At 41.5% G+C, this 20,928-nt stretch overlaps 1 protein-coding gene across 11 annotated transcripts in view; it reads right to left on the bottom strand.

The window, feature by feature from the left end:
* Positions 1–20,928, bottom strand: part of LOC119649256 (Down syndrome cell adhesion molecule-like protein Dscam2) — a 252,363-nt gene that overhangs the window by 7,196 nt on the left and 224,239 nt on the right. For 4 of the 11 annotated variants that reach the window (XM_038051338.1, XM_038051337.1, XM_038051333.1 and 1 more), the window contains exons 13-20: positions 18,881–19,031; positions 18,539–18,819; positions 17,993–18,478; positions 16,526–17,842; positions 3,104–3,388; positions 2,921–3,052; positions 2,705–2,865; positions 2,325–2,454 (exon numbers count right to left, since the gene is read on the bottom strand). In XM_038051338.1, coding sequence (XP_037907266.1) covers positions 2,325–2,454; positions 2,705–2,865; positions 2,921–3,052; positions 3,104–3,388; positions 16,526–17,842; positions 17,993–18,478; positions 18,539–18,819; positions 18,881–19,031 — 2,943 coding nt within the window. Of the gene's footprint in view, positions 1–2,324; positions 2,455–2,662; positions 2,866–2,920; positions 3,053–3,103; positions 3,389–16,525; positions 17,843–17,992; positions 18,820–18,880; positions 19,032–20,928 lie in introns of all 11 variants that reach the window. The other 7 variants (XM_038051330.1, XM_038051329.1, XM_038051327.1 and 4 more) reach the window with 5 other exon arrangements.

Consider the following 20,928-nt stretch of genomic DNA (forward strand, 5'->3'; position numbering starts at 1 on the left):
AGTTCTGTAAACACAAATAAATCGGATGGGTAAGTGATATGAATGCGCACAGAATTTTTAAAAGCGGCAAACCATGGGGCCACAAGGAATTGCATTTATAGTGAGCAAACAGCTGAAGCCGCAGGTCACGGACTTCAAACGAAAATTGATTTGTGATCCGCATCGGGATTCGTTTTTTCAACCTATGACTCAGAAACGTGCACGCCTTGACTACAGTTCTAATAAACCATGTCAAAATACTATAGGGAAATCTTAATGCCAACATCGGAAACGAAAGCTGAATCGGGGAGCCACTGAAGGACACACTCTCCATGCGGAATGCAATCATAATGGTCAACGAATAATTGACTTCGCCAGCAATAGAAATCTTGTCGTAAGCTCCAGATGCTCTCCGCATCGACGCATTCACAAACAGACCTGGAAATCACCAGTCGCATATACTGCCAACCAAATTCCAAATTGACCACGTCTTCATTGATAAAACATAGGCATACAGTGTATTGGATGTACGATCCTATCGAGGATGAAACTGCGATTCAAACCATCACTTGGTGAAGGCAACATATTGGCGCAATCGGGAATCAGCCATACCAAAATTTTCGCGGCTAATAAACTCCTGAGCAATGCTACGGCGCAGGCATATACAACCGCTCTGGAGGAAAAACTATTACCTATGCTACGTAACATCAGCAACACAAATGTACACGAGCTCTGGGGAGAACCAACGTACAACCAGAGCCAGTAAAGGAATACATGACGAACTTCGGCGAATTTCGAATATAATAATCAGACGTAAGGAACGGAAATATTTTGACGAAGTGTTACTGACTTCTCGGTCCTTCCATAACGAAATCGAGGCATGTGCACAGAAACATGACGCTCCGCGTATACAAAACCATCACACGACCAGTGCTATGCTGTGGGTGCGAAACCTGGACCCTAACCCAAGTCTTCAAAAACCACATTTGAAAGGGAAGACCTTCGGCAAATTTTCGGAGCATTTCGCAAATTTGGTACCATGGTATGGGCTGTACGAAGAGCTAGAAGTCCCGAAATTATTTGAACTACAATGCATTCTGTGGGCAGGCCATGCCCAACGACTGGGCGATGAAAGTTATGAACGAACGACGTGTCGGCGGTGTGAGATTACGAGGAAGACCGTGGGCACGATGGCAGAGCATAATATATACAGACGTCAAGCAACTACTAGTGTTCCTGGATTGGTGGAAGCGATCACCTGACTGAGATAATTGGAGGACGACGATCCAGACAGCCGGGGCCCAACGTCATGTTGTAGTGCCACGATGACGACGATGATGCATTGAGGCGAAATTTTGAAGGAATTTGGAGTCGAAAACGAAGTTTGGCAGTGTTATGTTCTGCCGCCGATAATATTACCAATATTAATACTTGCTATCTATGACGTCTTTCACGTTGTTTTGTCCGGAGGACGTGGAGATCTTCAGCGAACAGTAAGATCTTTCCTCAAATACTTCGAGTGCACTTATAACAAGCGCGTGCTCGCATTCTTTGAAAGTGCAGCATTGCTAGGTATACAGTATTCTCCTGTTCCGATGCTAGATTACATTCATGGTCAACTCAGTCGTTTCGGCTTTTTTGCGACTGGGGCGAAATATGCTTACAGTCTTATCAGTGATAACGTTCTCCAGGTGACTGTGAAGATTATTTATCGATCTCCAGGACCTCAATTGACTGTGGTTAAGGCGGCATTCATTCTCACTTATAAGTGTGATGGAAGACTGTGTTACTTACAAATTAGCCCTCCTATATGCTCTGACATTCACCAAGATCTCATGGTTCACCAAAACGTACGTCCACCGCAGAAGGCAGCATAATGAACTTTATATGTATGTAACGAAAAGAAATAGTATCAGCCGGTGGCAGAATACAAATGCGGCGGACTTCGTTATGGACTCAAATTACTCCAAAATTTTATCTCAATTCGGTATGCCTAAAAGGATGTTTCAGGTTATTAATAGAAGCTCTGACGATTATTAAATGTTTTGGTTTGTTATTTTTTAGAACTTGATCAAAAAAATTCATTATTTTTTAAATTAAGGTATATTGAGGTATATGAGATAAAAGAAACTTAACCTTTTAATTTTACCTTTATCAGTTCTATATTAATTAAAAAAAAATTAAATTAGGTTTGAAGAAAAATCTAAAAAAACGGTAAAATTCTTGAAATGAGGGGGTGGTTATACGTTTATGCTCCGCTATGTTATGGCACAAATTTAGAAGATTACATTTCAACCCTGCGGATTTTATAGCGTATTTGGCAAAATAACGATTTTCAATCCTACTGTGTTTGATTTTGGCATCCAGTTGGTTAGAGGACTCAGTCCGACTAGATGTTAACTGGTCCTGGTCCGAGTCAGATTCCTCACTTTCTGGTTCTGTCTTCCTTGAATGTCTTCTGCGACCCTTAGATGCCTAAAAAGACATATTAGTTGCTACATTACTGACAAGTGTATTACCGCAATTTACTACTTTTGAATATCTTTAGTTTGATTTGTGCAGAAACCTTTTACTGGTTACAAATCACAAACCAAAGATTTCAAAATTGTCATAAACACAGAAATACTTAATTTCGAACTAAATTGATTTGTTCTAGCCAATTGGATAAAAAACGAAAACGCACAATATTATAATATGGTGATGAATTTTGCAGTTGTCTAAGTACCGCAGGTGGTGGTGGTGAAGAGCAACCTTCCTGCAAAGCTCTTTCATGATACATGAACGAGTGCAGGAGAGTATTAGCTGGACCAGTGTGATGAGGCTGAGCCAATGTACTGGCCTCAGATAGTTGAAATGTAGCGTACGGCGAAATATCCTCTGAAGTTTCTGTAAGAATTTGGAAAACTTCAGCTTGACCACATTTACAATTTGCGTATCTTACCAGGAATTTTCTCGTTATTTTGTAAGGAAACCTTATGGATTGTGGCGTAGTATCTTTCACGTTGAGCTTCACTATTTTGTCGATTCTCCATTGTTTCCTTCTGAATGCGATTGCTTTGTCCTGAAATTTTATCTATTGGTTAATTTTAAATATGTAAAAGTTCATATTCCAGCGTGGACATACTATGTTTATAGCACATTATCGATAGTGCTATGGTGCAGATTAACCCGAATAGAATTGCTACTCCCGGTATTAGCAAGTTTACATCTCCATAGAAAATTGTCGCCCTGTGCCCCCTCTGGATTACTTCTGGTGGAGGTGGCTCTCCGTCTTTGGTTAGTGTTACGAATGAGAACTCCGCATTTGCAGTTCCAGCTACGTTGTGGGCTTCCATTTTTAATTGGTAAAGTGTCGACGGTAGTAAGCCAGTTATAACAAATTTTCGTTGTGGTTTTAATGCGTTTGATACTGAAATTTAAACATTATATTCTTTATCTATACTTCATGATCACCTTACAATAGTTTAAAAAATTGAAAAGTTATCAGAAACTGACAATATAACTTCTTATGAAAGCGTGGACCCATTTCAGATTCCTACTCAAAGCAAAAGATTGTTTTCTTAAAAGGTTTGATATCTTCTTAAAAGGCAAATAAAGTTCTCTTTATTATATATGTATCGATGTTTCTGGTGTTAAATGTGTCTCTCATCTGTGAATCTTACAATCAAATAAGGTTATAGGGAACATTGATGGGTATATTGGCTTTGAAATATCGATATTTGTGAAATAAAGAAATGCAAATAAAGAATATATTTATTCAGTGTGTCCCGTTTATAATGGTAGAAATTTTTGTACCACTTGTTTGAGGAAAATTGGCTCCTGGAATTGGCACTCTATCTTTTACCCTTACGGAGTTATAGTGCTTTTCATGAATAGTGTCAAAAAGCTTGGCCCTTTTCAAAGAAAATGTGGTCTTGATATGGAGCAAATTCACATAAATATGGTAGTTCTAGTGTTTTGAGGCATTAATTTTTCATTGTTCACATTTTAAACTATCATATCAATTTGATCCACATCAAGACCAACTTTGCAGATTTGTATGTTCAAAGTACCGCTACAATAATGCATATTGAAATTTAGATGAGAAATCGATTTTGAAGTTTCTACCAAGTTTGAACATTTATATCTTCGAAGTGATGCTGACCTTCGCAATTGATAAAATATCCATTTATAAGAAATTTTATGTAGTTCCCGAAAATAGTATCAAATCTGGGATAAAATCATTGAGGTAATGGGAAATTGTAACTTTTTGGGAAGGGCCAATCTTTTTGACATCTTGAAAAGCGCTAAAAGATAGAGAATCCATTCCATGAACCAATTTTCATCAAACGATTGGTACTATCCATCATTAAAATTTCTACCATCATTAACGGGACATTCTGTATAATATCGCGCAATAGCTTGTCTCAGAAAGGAGATCAAGGATTCATATTCTTCCAGTGGATCGTTATACATTAAATGATTCAGTTCTCCTTATGTGCACGTATTGCCATTTCACGCGCTACCGGGGTTGTTCATTATTCTTTTGTCTTGCTCAGATGTCGTCTAGAAATTATTATATATCCAGTCGCATTAAACCTGCCCCTTTCCTGAAGCATAGCCGTAGATTGTATACGAGGAAACTTTTTTATATCATGCGAGCAAGTTAGTCAGCAAAGAACAGTCGTTTAAGTCATTCGCTCTTCTTTTGTGATACCCTACAATTATATACAGAATATTTCACACGTATGGTACGAGTACTTGCTAACTATGTTTTACCAAGAGCGCTTGTTATTTTTGTTTAACCTTTGTCCCGTCCATAAGCGGAAACCAGGTTCTGTCTCTAAACAGACACTAAGTATTCCTCATATGTGATTGCCCAACATGGGACAAAGTGCGTTAATCACATCCACGCACCGACACTATTGTTTCCTGGCAATAGCTTGTACTGTTCTACGCCATGTAGTTCAAGGCAATCTATTCGCCTGGCATATTGAGATCGTAGTTTGCATGCATAACCCTCAATGGGGTTGTCGCTCTCTCCCAATATGTGATCTATCCGCTGTCACTTCCGCTTCCTCATCAACACGTCCATCTGATTAGTCCAGCCACCAAGTACTGCATTTGTTATTGTCTCAAGCCAGAATATGCCGATATCGCGAGGCAGACATGAGATGATGAAACCTTGCCATTCACACCTTGGAGGGGCAAAGCGCGTCAACCGCATCTACGCGCCGTCGTTTGCGGTTACCTAAAATGCCCTTTAACCCCTCCCTTCACGACTTGCCGAAACGCACATACCCCTCCTTTACTGTTCTACACCAAGTACTTTTGGAGCGATCCACTTGTTGGCCATCTTGGGAGAGTCGATTCCACTGCATGGCGTAGCTCTCAATGCAATTGTCGCGCCTCCTTATAGTGTGACCTATCCATTGCCACTATCGTCCAATCACAGTGCGTACGAATCGTATGCCTATGGGCCGATCAAGTTCTTCTCTTGAGATAGTGTCAGGCCTGCGTACGCCGATGATACAACGCAGACAGGTATTGACGAACGCTTGGAGCTGTATCACGTGATATTTCATGCCATTATATGCCCCTCTAACAATAACTTTTAGTTTCTCCGGAATGCCCCTCCTGCGTAGAGCACTCCAAACACACTTCCTGTTCACAGTATCGCAAGTTTTCTTGAAATCGATGAAGAGCAGGTGCACGTAATGTTCCGAAGTGATCGACGATGACGGTTTTGGTACGCAGCAGTAGAAAAATACTATCCCGAAGCGAGCCAATATAGAGAGCGAATAACTTACTGCTTCGTTCCAAGTACTCGCACCTCAACCATGCCCCCCAGTTCGCATCATGTGCCTCAAAAAATCGCTGTTTTTTATGTATACATTTTTATACACTTCATGCATATTGATGAATTTCATTTTTTATTGCTACGAAATACTGATTTCTGAACTTTTCGCACTCAATTGCGGAATCGGCAATTATGCTTTTTTTCGATTCTAACAAACACGAAGTTAAATCAAAGTCGAGTCGAAGATAGGGAAAGTACCTCTCTTAGTTCCTACACTAAGCAGGTTGGTCACCAGTTGACATCAAGCCGATCTTGACCTCTTTAGAATAGAGTTCTGCTGGTTTCATGATGGAGGCTTTATATTAACGAACTCGATATAACTCGTTAGCCCTGAGCCGAGGGTAGTTGTTACGCTTTCATCCAATGGAACTCTTGAATACATCAACCATGGGTTTTGGGACATTTCGTAGTTAGATTTTATCAGCAAACTGCAGATGGTAAACATATATGTATATGTAACCACTGGTTTCGGTTGTACTATATATGATACAAAAAATTAATAAATAACTATCTTCTAGATTACGTTCTTCTTATAATTTGGGCTAGGAATAGCCACATCGTACGAGGTAACACCAGAGGAGACTGGGGGTTATTCGTACAAATATATAAGCTAGAGAAGCTAGCAGGTTACAGTTTGGAAAAGAGATCCCTTGGTGCGTGCTGGTAGTACATTATATTTTGTAAAAAGCCAAGGAATGGCGGTGGTATTCCGTGACAAATATTTTAAGTTAGCTATAACTACGATTGTTGAATCAGTTCCGTAAACTCATAGATTAACAACCTTCTCCTCAAGGAATCTTTCCACTAAGCCACAACTTCAAGCTTTTACCAAAAAATTAAATGGTAATAAGTCATTTTGGTTTGAAAAAATTCTAAAGTTTGTCATAAGGAACCTGCACAAAAATTCAACCAAGTTTCATCTTTTAGTTAACTGAATAAGCAACAGCTACTTCCTCCACTTGGAAAGTGGCAGAAACAATTGCCATTGAAAAGGAGACGTCCCTCACTAATAAATGTTACGTCCATTTCTTCTGCAAAATTTGGGAAAGTTTTTTTAGAGAGCGTGGACATTCCTATTGGATCAGCATTGTGACCTTAAAAGTATTATTCATTTACACCAGTTGACTGGTGACTTGAAGCAGGCCTTGGGCTCCGAACTTTCTTTAAATTAACAAAAACAGGTTTCCTTTTCTTGATGAATAGACTTGTAGTAAATTTCTTTGAAGACAGGAACTACTTTGTTGGTCTGGGAAAACGGGAAGCGTCCATTTCTGATCTAACTCTATATAGAATTTCGATGGCTAATGTTCCAACTGCCGACATAAGCACTGACCTGATCTAATCTACTGATGACAAGTTTATCTTAAACCTTAATGAGGCAGTTGAAGCTATCAAAGAATATTCGCAAGATGTAAATATTACCACAGCTCCAGAGAAACTCTAAATATCTTCTTCCAGATCAATCTATAAGGAAGCTAAACGCTTGATCCTCAAAATCGGGAGCACCACAGTAAACGAATCAAATCGATAAAGTTCTTAGGAGTTAAACTAATGAATTACGAAAATTTTACTTTCCCTTTGACATCACTATCAATGAGGTAAGCAGTGCATTGGGTAGCATATACTATTTTCTTCGCAGAAGTAAGTCTTAGTAAACTGATTCTGCACTAATCTCTCATACGATTAATTATGTGTTAAAGAACATGTTATTTGAAAGCCGGGCCTTCAAAATTGCATTGACATGTCTAACAATTAGACGAACCAAAAAAATCTGAAGTATATCAGCGACCAATGACGTTAACAGCAAAGATCATGGAAATCCACCAAAAAGGTTCAAAAATTATGACCTATAGGACTTACTACTTAAAAACTGAATGTAACGTTACCCGGCACGCGGTTTCGCTTCGTTTGCATTTCCGGAGGGGGAGAAGGGACAGCGCAAGACAATATTTTAAAACTAACGGAAAACCGTACTGTAACTGGTGCTGAGAAATGCGCGTATTTGGATTGCCCCACTGTATAAAAAATCATAGGTAAGTCCAGGATAGGCAACATCTTCGATCGCAAACATCGCAGGAAGATAGTCCTGTACATCTGGTGGGACTAGAGCAGGAACTATTACAGCCAGGTGAAACAGGCATTACTAATCGCTATCAATTGAAAGTAGTGCAGTTAAATCATAAAATTGTAAGATTTCCATGGCAAAGTAATAGCTTTTCATTACAATGTGAACTCGTCAGATTCCGTCAGATTTTCATCTTTCGCTCATAAGCACATGTTTCAGCAAATTAGCACTTCCAGAATCGCCCAAAAATGTTTTGCAATGGAAATTATTTTTAATATTAATTCCATACAAAATTTTTCTATTTGGTGGATGGAGATAGGGAAAGATGCGAATTCATAATTATACGCCCAATATTATGTAGATCCAACCGACCCACTTTTAGTTTAGTCAATGGTCTTTTCTGTACCCTGCCCTCTTGCACCTCCATAGTGACTTGGATGACAGGGCTTCCAAAACTAAATTTTTTTTCTACAAAAAAAAATAACTCATTTTGTTCATCATTTGGAAAACCCATTTATCTCTCATCTCTATTCGCTCTAGTATTTTATTAAATACCATAGTTGTTTCGATCACACTCGCTTCTGTTACAATAGTAGTAATTCTCCCAAACCATCTACTATGCTTTGATATCGTTTAAATATACTTTTACGGTGATGTTCAAATTAAAAGCTTAACTAATGTGATTTAATACAATTTATGCGGCTTATCAAAATCGACTGTGATGTCAATACACAGGTGAGAGTCTATTGATTGATATTGATAAGACATATATATCTTTGTTGACATTTGCTTTCAACTCGGTTTGCTTAATACAGAACTACTCGTGTTCGATTTCGACAAAGTTTCCATTTTTTGGGTTATTTCACTCTAATTTATGCGTATTCTGGCGCAAATAACCATTGACAAGGGGTGCGATCAACTTAATTAGTCATTCTTAATTTTTCTATATTTATACACTTCAAGTAAGCTTCCTTTCTGCTTGGAGGAGCAGTCCGTATCTGTATGTTACCGTGACTAATCATTTCATCCACAAGAGGAGGAACCTCAGCAGATGTAGTTGAAGGTGGTTCTTCAGTTGCTTGTCATTGTGGGTGAGAAGTCGATCGTTAACGTTCCTCAGAGGGCCGCCGAAAAATTTGCGACCACATACAAGCTCTTCCGTGATGCGATAAAACTTCAGAAATTATCGTGTTTTGCGGCATATTCCACTTCCCTGACCAGCGCAATGACAAATTCTGTCTTATCACGGCGGACACTTCGCTGAAATTCTCGGGATTTCACTTACCATCGGATTTCAAATCGTCGTGACCGCCAATGCTCGCAGTGGTCAAAAGAGCCTTCAATCCGTTCCGTTCATGGAACCGCTTCCAAGATTCCGCAGTTAGTCAGATTTGATGACCCGCGTAGCACCCGACAAAAAGCGTTTTTGATATAGCTCAATACTCATTGATATTCTCAGGGGAGGTACTCAGTGTATCTGCCATCCGATCCGCAAGACAGCTCTCCCACTGTCAAGCGACAGCTGGATTTTACAAGCAATCGATGTTGAAGTTGGAGGGCCGCAGGTTTCCAACCCTGCGTGAAGTGGCGGACGCAACACGCAATCAATCGGAAGTAACCATTAGATGGTGTTCCTGATGTCAGTGCCACTGGTGTTATGCATGTCCAACAGACAACTCTTAAATCTACTACTAGTAGCATTTGATTCCTCGTACTGTATAGGTCAGGTGAGACCAAACTCACCGTATGGCAGGCTTTGTGTTCGAACAATATTTCATCAACGACGAGGTGGTGAAAACTGCAGAAATCCACGAACCTACCAACATTAACATTACAATGGCCAAGACCGTGTTTCTCCCAACATTTATCCGAGCAAGTGTGGTCCGAGCCCATCTTGGCGTTCAGAACACTCACCACGATCACAATGTCACCTTCAGGAAGCCTACCCTAAATTGCTTATAATGGCTCGTAGTAGGAATCTATATCCACTGGATCGTAAGTCTCCGTTGGTGCGTCACATTGTACAATTAACCTGGACCTGGCAGTCAGAAGTCTGTCAAAAACCACATCCTAAATCAAGAGAGCACGCTTTCTGGTAGCCGTTAGAAACAACCCGACACGGGATTCGCGTTTGCTACCTCTTGGCTTTCCAAGTACTTTCGAAGGTCCCACTATCTTACTTCGCTTAGGCTCGGAATGTCCAGTTTATATCGTTGGAATTTCCTCCCGAATTGGAGAAACCGAGCATCCAGGGGACCCTCGCTATCGTTGTGGAGGAGCGGGTGCCCATTCAGAAAACCAACCATAGTCCGTTTTTGATAGCAAAAGCGCTTCGGCGTGAGGTCAGTCCGTATCCGGGTCGTTGCTGATGTCTCGGTAGCAGTAATTGCAAAATTGGCAAGTTACTAACACCCAGATTTCTATTCCTTTTAGTCGTGTTGTACGAAAAGCAGAGAGGACTTTGAGTATATTCTTAAGCACCAACTAATAAAACTAAGGAATTCCTGTAAAAAAGTAAGAGACGCCATCATGGTAGATGCAAGGAATTCACCTAATGACGAAGGGCTGAATTGTCGGAGAGTGCTGATAATTGAATTGGAACTATCCATTCTAATATGCGTGCCGTCTATGTGTGCTGGAGAGTTTGGTTTTTAGTTTGATAGCCTTGAGGGTCTATTACTTCTAGACCTATATCAGTCTTCCCCGGACTCCCGGGGGAGCGTGTATTATTGCATTAAAGTTTTCCAAAGCACATGAAGATGCAAGCAATGGATTTTAACTGTTCAAGTGGTAAGAAGTCATAGACTTCGAGTCCACCAGCGATTTTGAATAATTAAGTCACAGCCAAGACACGGATTTTGGAGGTCTGACTAGATTGTATTCCCCCATTGCGAAGTCCATGGAAGACACTTCGGTAGCTTGCATCCAGTGTCTCCAGCGCGTTTAGCCAGAAAGGAGGCCACAGCAGCCCCTAAATGGGAGGAACTGGGAACTTAACTATGGCCGACCTATCCATGACATTATTCCCTAATTTTTCCGGAGAAATGAAAGAGGAAGGCTTAGCAGGAGGAAGTTTCAGCCTTAGAGAAGAGGGGATAAGACTAAGTATTGTCCTTCGAAATCTTCTCTTCTGCCTCTACCAAGCAAAACGAAAGAAAGGCAGCTGCTGATGTGGCCGTACCTGGCCTAATACCGGGATGTGGAAACGAATCAATGCAGTCCGTACATCCTCATTCTAGGAAGGTTCCCAACCGACGACAGCGAAAGAAAGCAAACGTTGTTGAAAATGAAGACATGGGCACACCAAGTGGCGACGCAAGAAAGCGGAAGATGGGGACAAGTTGGTAACTTCAATGAGATCCACAATGGATGCAGCACACTCTTCAGTTAGCGTCGGCTTTCACATTAGACAACACTTATATCTACAAACGGAAGGTTAATCAAATTAACCTGCAATACGCCAAAGCTTATTCCTATCTACTGCCAGGCTGGCAAAGCTGCAGGACTACCCCTATATATTTCTGGCGCAAAGGCCATAGGTTTGTTTTAATAAAACCTGTGGTATTGGCTCAGCAAATGGGTCTAGGACCTTTTTCGATGTGAGAGATTGTTAGAGCTAATCATGCTGAGGCAATGCTGTTCCTAGGACCTAGTTGCGGACAACTTACAATATCGGGTTAATATCAGGATGACAAACGCCATACTTTCCTCTGCTCACTTACCGTATGATTCTTTATAACCTCCGCCGATGCTAGAACTAAGAGATCTGGTAGTGCATGGAGGATCAAGTAACCTTAAACTCCTAATATTTTAGGTTTTGATGCAAACGTACAGCATATTTGTTGGGGTAATAGAAGGTCAATAAAAAACGATAGAATATCTATTAGAAACTCTGAATCCCACACTTTTAATGTATTTTGAAGAACGCAGACTGGCAACACTTGAAAAATTCACAGCTTTATATTCACGCTGGCCCGTAAAACGTTCGAAGTGCGACTCTTTCTGAGCATACTGGGAGAAACTGGAGAGCGCAATGGAGACTTCAAAGCTGTTTAGAGTCTTGAAAAAGGATGAGTCGGCGAAATTGGACTCTCTTAGGAAACCGGATGAAAATTTCACGAACTTAAGAGTGGAACCAGTACAGACCCTCTTGGATGTACACCATCCAGGCAGACTGGTGAGAGAAGTGGAAAGCTGAGAGGTGCCGGTTCCTATGCTCCTTTCAGCACAGACGTATTGCAAGGCGAATTGGAACACTGTGAAAGTGGTTCTTACCAATGAAAAAATGAGCTGGCGAACTGTTATTTGAACACTTTATAGATTTAGAACCCTTGCTAAAAAATATTTCCCGTCTTGCTTTGGACTATGTGCCTACCTCTTGGCAGAAGGTTAAGGTAGTCTCCATACCAAAGCCTGAGAAAGGTGAATACCAAAATCCAATAAATTTCGGATAGATCAGGCCGACATCACCCTGGCTGAATGGTTTGGAGAGACTATGTTGGAAGGTGCTACAGTTACGCCCTCCAAATCAAAACAGACATGTTTACCGCGTGGAAAGTTCCCTGCTCTTAATTCTTTAGTTTTAAAGGTAGAGTTGCATCTTTCAAAGGAGAGTACATTAGAGGGTTGTTTAAGGGCGAGTGGCTCCTGTGTTCCAAAAACTTTGTGATGCCGCAGAGCGCATGGTGTCAATGATACTGTAGCTAAGTGCAATTATGTTACGCCAACGCAAAGATTGCTATAATTCCGCCATGCTATTCACATAGTATGCTGGTCCCAAGCCCAGGTAAAGAAGGAGGGTTTGAGGCAACGTACTCTGTACTATCCTCAGTAAAAGAAAAATAAAATGCTGAGATCAGGGAAAGAGATAAATAGAGTATAAGTAGTTGGAGTTATTATACTATGCTAAATCCTACCTCTCTCTTGGTGACAGGCCCCGCGACAGGTCGACCAACAAAATGCGTACAATGTCATTACAAACATGATGATCGGATTGAGTCACAAGCCTCGGAGAAATGCTAGGGCGTCCTCTTCAGTCGACGCAGCGGGACGGGCCCCGGTCGTGTCGAGAAATGGGCAAGGGTTCTTGATGCACGGACGGCGTCAGGACGTAAGCAAGTTAGTCCGAACACAACGAACAAAACAAATACGTGCCTGCACGCTAAATGTTGGTACCCTAACTGGAAAGACCAAGGAACTCGCAAGAACTCTTCGGAAAAAGCGCATTGATATCTGCGCTCTGCAAGAAACTCGATGGTCTGCTGCGAAAAGCTGCGATATTGAACGCGAACGCGGTAAAAATGCCTACAAACTTCTCTACTTTGGTAACCCACACATTCAATATGGTGTTGGCATTGCCATCTCAGAGGGTTTTCGTGATGCCATTAAAGAAGTCTAACGATTTGATGAACGGCTGATGAAGCTCACCGTTATATCAGCTGATCGCACTATCCATTTCTTCACCACATATGCACCACAAACGGGTCGCTCTGATGCCGGGAAGGATGAGTTTTGGCAACTTCTGGATAAAGAGACTTGTAACGTGCCTGCTGACGATTATACCATCATTGCCAGCGACCTTAATGGTCATGTGGGTGAAAAGGCAGACGGTAACAGGTATCATGGGGGAAAGGGGTTCGGAGCGCGCAATAAGGGCGGCGAGCGTATAATCGATTTTGCGGACACCCATGACCTTGTACTTATGAATACATGGTTCATCAAACAATTGTATCATCTTCCCACATTTTATAGTGGGAACAATAAAACGCAAATCGACTATATTCTCATAAGACGCCAACATTTTACCACTGTCACTGATTGCAAAGTCGTTCCCTATGAGGCCAGCGTACCTCAACATCGGCCGTTCATTGCTGTCCACCGATAAAACAGGGTGAGGAACGCACTGGCCCGCCAAGCATTAAATGGTGGCGATGTGGTGAGAAGAAAGAAGAAACGATCTCACTCATACGATTGCAGACCATTACGAATGTGGAAGAATCATGGAGCGGCCTCTGCAACCTTCGGAGTCACCAAGCCGGGTAAGCGGTACATCAATCAAGATACTTGGCTTTGGAATGATGATGTTGAAATGAAGGTCCGTGAAAATTAACGCCTCTACCACAAATTTCTCGACGATAAAACGCTAATTGGCAAATTTATAAGAATGCCAACCGTCAAGCAAAGAAAGCGGTCGATGTCACCCGAGCGAATCATTTCAAAAATCTTTACGATAAACTGGACACTCGAGATGGCGAGAGAGATCTGTATCGACTAGCTAAAAACCGTAGTGAACGCACACAGGATATCGAACACTTCTGTTGCGTTAATGACAAGAACGGTATTTTGCTTACCAATTGTCGAGCCGCAACGGATAGATGGCGAGAATAGTTCGAGTGGATTTCAACTGAAGAATTTGCTCATCCTCAACTTCCACAATCATTGCCGACATTTGGAGCAGTTCCACCAGTCAACGCAACTGAAGTCGACGGGGCAATAAAACAAATGAAGTCGGGGAAAGCAACAGAACCTGACGACATCGCATCTGAGCTCTGGAAAGCTCAGTGTGGCTCAGTGAATTCTTAACCAGGTTATTCAGGAAAGAAGAACAATATGGAAAAAGAAAAGTAGTCCAGCAGAATGTTCAAATTGCCGTCCGATCGAAGTCGATGGTAAACAACCAAAAGGCAGACCTAAACAACGGTGGCTTGATACGCTGGATGGGGATTTGAAAGCCTCGAGATTGCACCCAGATCAGGCATTCGATAGAGTCAAATGGCGAAGCCGATCATGACGAGCCAACCCTGTTTGTGAACGGGACAAAGGTTGAAGAAAAAGAAGAACGCAAAGATTGCTATTGTTTGTGTGTTGATCGCTACTCACCAGCAGAAGCAACGAATGGCTGCCCCCAAGAGGTGTACTATCGCCACTTCTGTGGATTATGCTAATTAACTCAATGGTATGCGAACTGCAAAATTTGCCAATACAATCTCAAGCTTATGCTGATGGCAAGACTGCGCTTGTTCTCGATCGGGATCCCGGAATGAACGGGAATATACAACGCGCTGTTGATTTAATTGACAGTTGGTGCATCGGATATCGATAAATCCAAATAAAACCAAGCAATCCCTATCCCTGAAAGATCACGTCAATAATACAATCATAAAGGCGAAACAGGTTCGAAGGTAGCAAACTTTGCCGCAGGTTTCTCATGTGGATTAAGACCTGAGACAGTCGTAAAACTGTTTGGACCATTGTGAGACGAGTGAGTTGATATTGTTGCCTCCACGAACTTGATGCCCAAATAAGCAATCTTTACGGAACTGCCCATTAATACACCAGCTTTCATCTCAACGAATAGTGTAGCCATTGTAAAAACTTTCAATAGACTTTCCTCAAATCATGTCTACAGCAAATCTTTTCTTCGGAAGATTGGCAAGATTAACAATGACAATTGTCCAAAATGTGACGTGCATGAGAGAATAGACCACCTTATTTTTGAGTGTAGGGGGCACAGTGTGGCTAGGAACAAATTCACAGAAGGCGCAGAACTGAATCTATTTCTTCCAATTGCTTCTGATTCTCGGATCCCCATATATCTATTTGCTAGAAGATATGAAGTTACCCTGACGTAGACAAAACTGGAATTCCTAGATGAGTGCGTGGCGGGATGCACAGAGGTCTTCTACACCGATAGCTCAAAAACAGAAGAGGGTTCCGCAGCCAGATTCTACCTCTCGAATAAAAACGTAAATTGAGCTCTTCATTTGGGATAATATATTACCATCTTTCTGGTTGAAGTGTATACGATCATAAGAGCGGTAACCTTGATGATTTCAGCGATAGCCAGGCTGCACTGAGAGCATCGAGTAACCCTTTGATCACTCCAGAATCGCTGAGGAATGTAGCAACTGTTTAAACTCTATTTCTAGATTCAATACGGTGCAACTACTCTGGGGACCTAGTCACACTAGTCATGGATGCGTTAGTAAAAGACGGTTCAATCTTCCCCATGCTGGTGGACCAGGGCCAGCAATTGGTGTATTAGTAGCATTGGCTGAGGCTGTCTTCATAAATTGTGAACAAGTTTCGCATGGGTAGGTAGGTATCATTGGCCGCTCCGAGGAGCCCAATTACCGCTTTGATGCGCCGTTTTGATGCCACAAACTCCTAAGACCGTAACTGTTGTTATGGGAGTAGGGAGGCAGAGTCCAGCCCGTAGCATTCACGAAGGAAAGCAGCTCTCCGAACCTGCAGCTAGAAATCTCCCTCTGAGGTCTCCAAAGAATGGTTTACCCAGTGTCCGCAGCCTGACTCTAGCCAGAACTGGGAAACCGCAGAGAAAGTGCATGAGGGTTTCGCATAATAACATAAATCTTTCAATTACTTTTATTGAAAAGGCTGCTAACCTCTCAACCATGTCGAGACTCCAGACTTTGTTCTTCTTTGCTCAGTCTCGAAGAAAATTAATTTGGAAAGGGTAATACAATAAAACATTTACATCCCGTTTTCACTTGTACGGGAATGCAAATGATGTTGTTGAAAACCCAGATATGAGTATTTCATATAAGTTATACAGTCCGTAGACATTTACATCGCTTCTAAATTCTTGCAAAACTAAATCTCAACATCTAAATTTAACTTACCTAAAATCCACTCATTATGAATATCAGCTGAAATCGCACGATACTGTAAAACAAAATAAATTATCGGACATCCATTATCCGGCCATGCCTGCAGTCTTATCAAAACCGATGTAGAGTTCGGTGTAAGGAGTGTGGCGCTAGATGGAATGCCAGGAGCTTGTCCCTGAGTTCGTACGTGAAGTGTTGTACTTGGTGGCGATATCCCAATTTTATTGTGGGCAGTCAAATAAATTTGATATGTACTTCCGCAAAGAAGGCCTTTCAATTCGTGGCTGGATGCATGTCGAGAAAGAATCATTTCATCGAGATTTCCATGAGATCGTTTATAGTGTAATGTATATCGTGTGATTGGTGCATTTCCATTCGATCCTCCCTTCCAGTGCATAAGGATACTACTCGACGTGGCGCTAGTAACGTAGAGTACTGGGCTACTAGGTGGAACTTGCACTACGAGCGTGTGAGTAAGTCTGTCAGTTCCAACTCCGTTATCTACTTGGCAGCTATAGTTTCCACTATCGGATATTTGTAAGTTCGATATAATTAGATCGCCCGAGTCAAGTAGTTGGACGTTGTGCATTTCTTCAGTACGTAGGACTATGTCGCCCTTGAACCATTCTCTCCTTGGTTTTCCTACAGCAGTGCAGGAAAGTGACACGGTTGAGGTCCAAGGCCTCACTACTGGTCCTCCAAAGGATACGATTCGAGCAGGAACTCTATTAGTTGTTATTTGAGACGCGATCCTTGAGCTCTTCCCTTCACCAACACGCGTTGACGCTGAAACCCAAAACTGATATTCTATGTGAGCCTGAAGATTCTTTGTTTCAAAATATAGTTGTTGCGAAGGAAGATTTCGTTTTTCTTGATTCAGTTCTTCTCGGCCATTCACAACTCTAGTATAAAGATTGTACTTTGTAATGACTCCATTAGGTTCTGTTGGAGGTAGCCACGAAACGTATAAAGATTGTGGTGAGCTCACGACTACTTTGATATCAGCCGGCATGTCAGGAGTATCTTCATCTGTATGGCAGTACACGGGATTGGAAATAACGCCATCACCCATTCTTGTATGAGCAAGGACTTGAACACTATAATTGGTGAATTTAGATAGGCCAGTCAGAACTGTGGTTAAGGCAGTTGTTTCTCTGTGCTCAACGTCGTCGTTGGCTGTGAGAAAGTCTTCTAAAATTGGCTCGTATGTAAGTTTGTACCCTAATAAGAGGCCATTTGTGTGATGTTCAGGTGGAGGCTGCCAAGATACTTGGAGCGATTGTGATGTCAACGCAGCGCATCTTATATCATCTGGTGGTTTGCTAGGAACTGAAAACAAAACGACAAATAATGAGAAGTTAAAAATAATATAAGTTTATTTAATTCTAGATACTTCATAAGTAAAATACTATCTTATTTTAATCGTGGTATATTTTGTTTAAAAGCCTTAATTATAGAACAGGCAATGCAATTTCTTACCATCTTCCATTGTTTGTGCTGACACTGGGTCAGAAAGTGGTCCTGGTCCAACTTCATTAAAAGCCTGGGCAACTACTGTATATCTTGCATATTTTTGTAGTCCACTAAGTACCAGCTCAGCGCTCCCGTCGTCACCATCTCCAGAAACAGATGTGAAGTTGTAAGCAGAATTTGTTGCAGATGAAAGTTTGTAGCCAATATTATATCTGTGGATATCTCCGTGCCTGAGCTCAGATAACGGAGGAAGCCACGTGACCAGCAACTCTGTAGATGAGAGTGGTCTAACAGCTAAGTTTAGAGGTGGGCCAGCTGGTCGCTGTGATTCCGTTCTTGCTATTATTTCTTGACTTGGGGCACTTCTCCCAGCTGTACCTTCGGCTATGACCCGCATAGCATATTTAGTGGCTGGTTTTAGATTTTCGATTATTGCTGAATAACCTGGGGGGTTTGATATTTCCATTTGAATCCAAGGATTCAGCATTAGGGCTGTAAATACGGGAGACGTGTTAATGTAGATGTTATCTGGATTCGCGATTCTCAACTCACCATCTAATTCCTTGAATTCTACAATAAATTTGGAAACTTCCGCAAGATCGTTGCTCTTAGGCTGCCATTTCAAGTTTATCGATCGACTCGAAAGAACTTTCGCCTCCAGAGCTGAGGGAGCCTGGGGTGGCTCTTGTACTTGGAGTTGAACCAGCTGTTGATCGCGACCGTACAGATTACTTGCTTGGCAAAAGTATGGTCCACTATCACTACTCTCAACATTACTAATTTGTACTTCGGCAGATACTCCGTCTGGTGTTGCGTCTTGTTTCACTTGAATTCTTGAGGAAAGAAACGGCTAGTATTGCTAAAGAAGGAAATATTCTAATACTATATATTCACCTATAATTTCTTGATGGATTGAGCAAATGTTTTCCAGCTTTCAGCCATTCTACATTAATAGGCTTGTCTCCATTCACTTCGCATTGTAGTATAGCAGTATCGCCTTTCTTGACAGTTACGGACCGTGATGGGGCCGAAAAATATGGTGAAGCTGAAAAATGCGAAATAATCATAGAATTTCACTGGTATTGAAAACGATCAAATATAATTCAGGCGAATTTATTCAATATTAAGAGTCTTTCTTATAATAATATAGAATTTTTAGTTTTAATTGGGAGTTTCTCTTGTCGTTTTATTAAAAAAAACTGCAAAAATGCAGTTGGATCTATAAGATAAGAAGAACGTAATCTCAAATATGAAAAATAGTTTCGGAGCGATGAGCACTCGAAAAATGTAACGATAGCATTTTTTGCAGAAGTGAAATGCAGAACCTTATCACTGATGGGATCGGTTTGGGGAGGTGTTATTCCGAAATCTTCCGCATTCGCACAATGTCATCCTGTAAAATATCCTGTTTTTTAAAGTAACTTCATTCTCAAATTACAAGTTTATTGATAGCACATACCGGAAGAGCTAAAAAGAGTTGGCTGTCGAAACGGCAATGGACCTCATTCAGCCTTCCGAATTGACTAAAATGACATAACAAAGGTACTTCTCGGCTTGAGGAGAATACCGGTTTTGTCCACTGGCCAGGACCCATACACTATTGATTGTAGCCTGACCTTGTTCTCATTGCAGGATATCTATCCAAGTTTCGAAGATTTATAACTAATTTTACGGATTTGTCCGTAATTAATATATGAATTTTACAAAATACAACGTGCATAACATTTCCTAGACTCAAAGCAGCGGTTAATATGAAGTTAATATAAACCACGGGTGTCATAGTAAATAGACGTTATAGATTGCCAGATTTTATTCCTTTTCAAGAGATTATTCAATAACAAAGACACGCTTTCAGTTGATCTTGGAAAGCGGTTTGCATTGGATATAATGTTCGAGGATGTACTCCTCATTCAAAGCCCAGGTAAATGAGGAGAATTTGAGGCGACGTTCTTTGTACTATCCTCAGTAAAATGCTGAGATCAGGAAAAGAGATAAATAAATAAATAGAGATAAAACCATGGAACTTGCATGAGCCCTTCAGAAAAGGCGCAATAATATCTGCGCTTTGCAAGAAACCCGATGGTCTGGTGCGAAAAGCTGCGACTTAGAACTCGAACGCAATAAATATGGTTATATACTTCTCTATTTTGGTAGGAGGGTTTCGGTGATGCCATTAAGGAAGTCTGACGATTTGATGATCGGCTGATAAAGCTAACCATTATATTACCTGGTCGCACTATTCACTTCTTCACCGCGTACACACCACAGACAAGTCGACCTGATGCCGAGAAAGATGACTTCTGGCAACTTCTCGATGAAAAAACCTGCAACGTGCCTGCTGATAACTATATCATGATTGTCGGCGATCTTAATGGGTATGTGGGTAAAAAAGGTACCATGCGGAAAAGGGGTTTGGAGCGCGCGATGACGGTGGCGAGCGTATAATCGATTTTGCGGACACCCATGACCTTGTACTTCTGAACACATGTTTCATCAAACGATTGCCTCCTCTTCCTACATCTTATAGTGGGAACAGTAAAACGTAAATCGGCTATATTCCCATAAGACGCCATTTTAGCACCGTCACTGATTGCAAAGTCCTTTCCAATGAAACCATTGCACCTCAACATCGGCCGCTGATTGCCGTCCTGTGAATCAAGCCGCCGATAAAATAGCGTGAGGAACGCACTAGCCCACCGCGGAATCCTGGAACCAAATAAAAGATACGATCCACAAAGCGGCTTCCTCAACCCTCGGCGTCTCCAAGTCGGGTAAGCGGTACATCAACCTAGATACTTGGCTTTCGAATGATGTTGAAATGAAGGTCCGCCTGTACCAACAGTTTCTCGACGGTAAAATGCTCGCGATCACTGTCTCCCGAGCAGCCCATTACAAAAATCTTTACGATATACCGGACGCTCGGTATGGCGAAAGAGATCTGT

This window comes from Hermetia illucens, chromosome 2 (assembly GCF_905115235.1).
Source record: "Hermetia illucens chromosome 2, iHerIll2.2.curated.20191125, whole genome shotgun sequence".
Taxonomy (NCBI): Eukaryota; Metazoa; Arthropoda; class Insecta; order Diptera; family Stratiomyidae; genus Hermetia; species Hermetia illucens.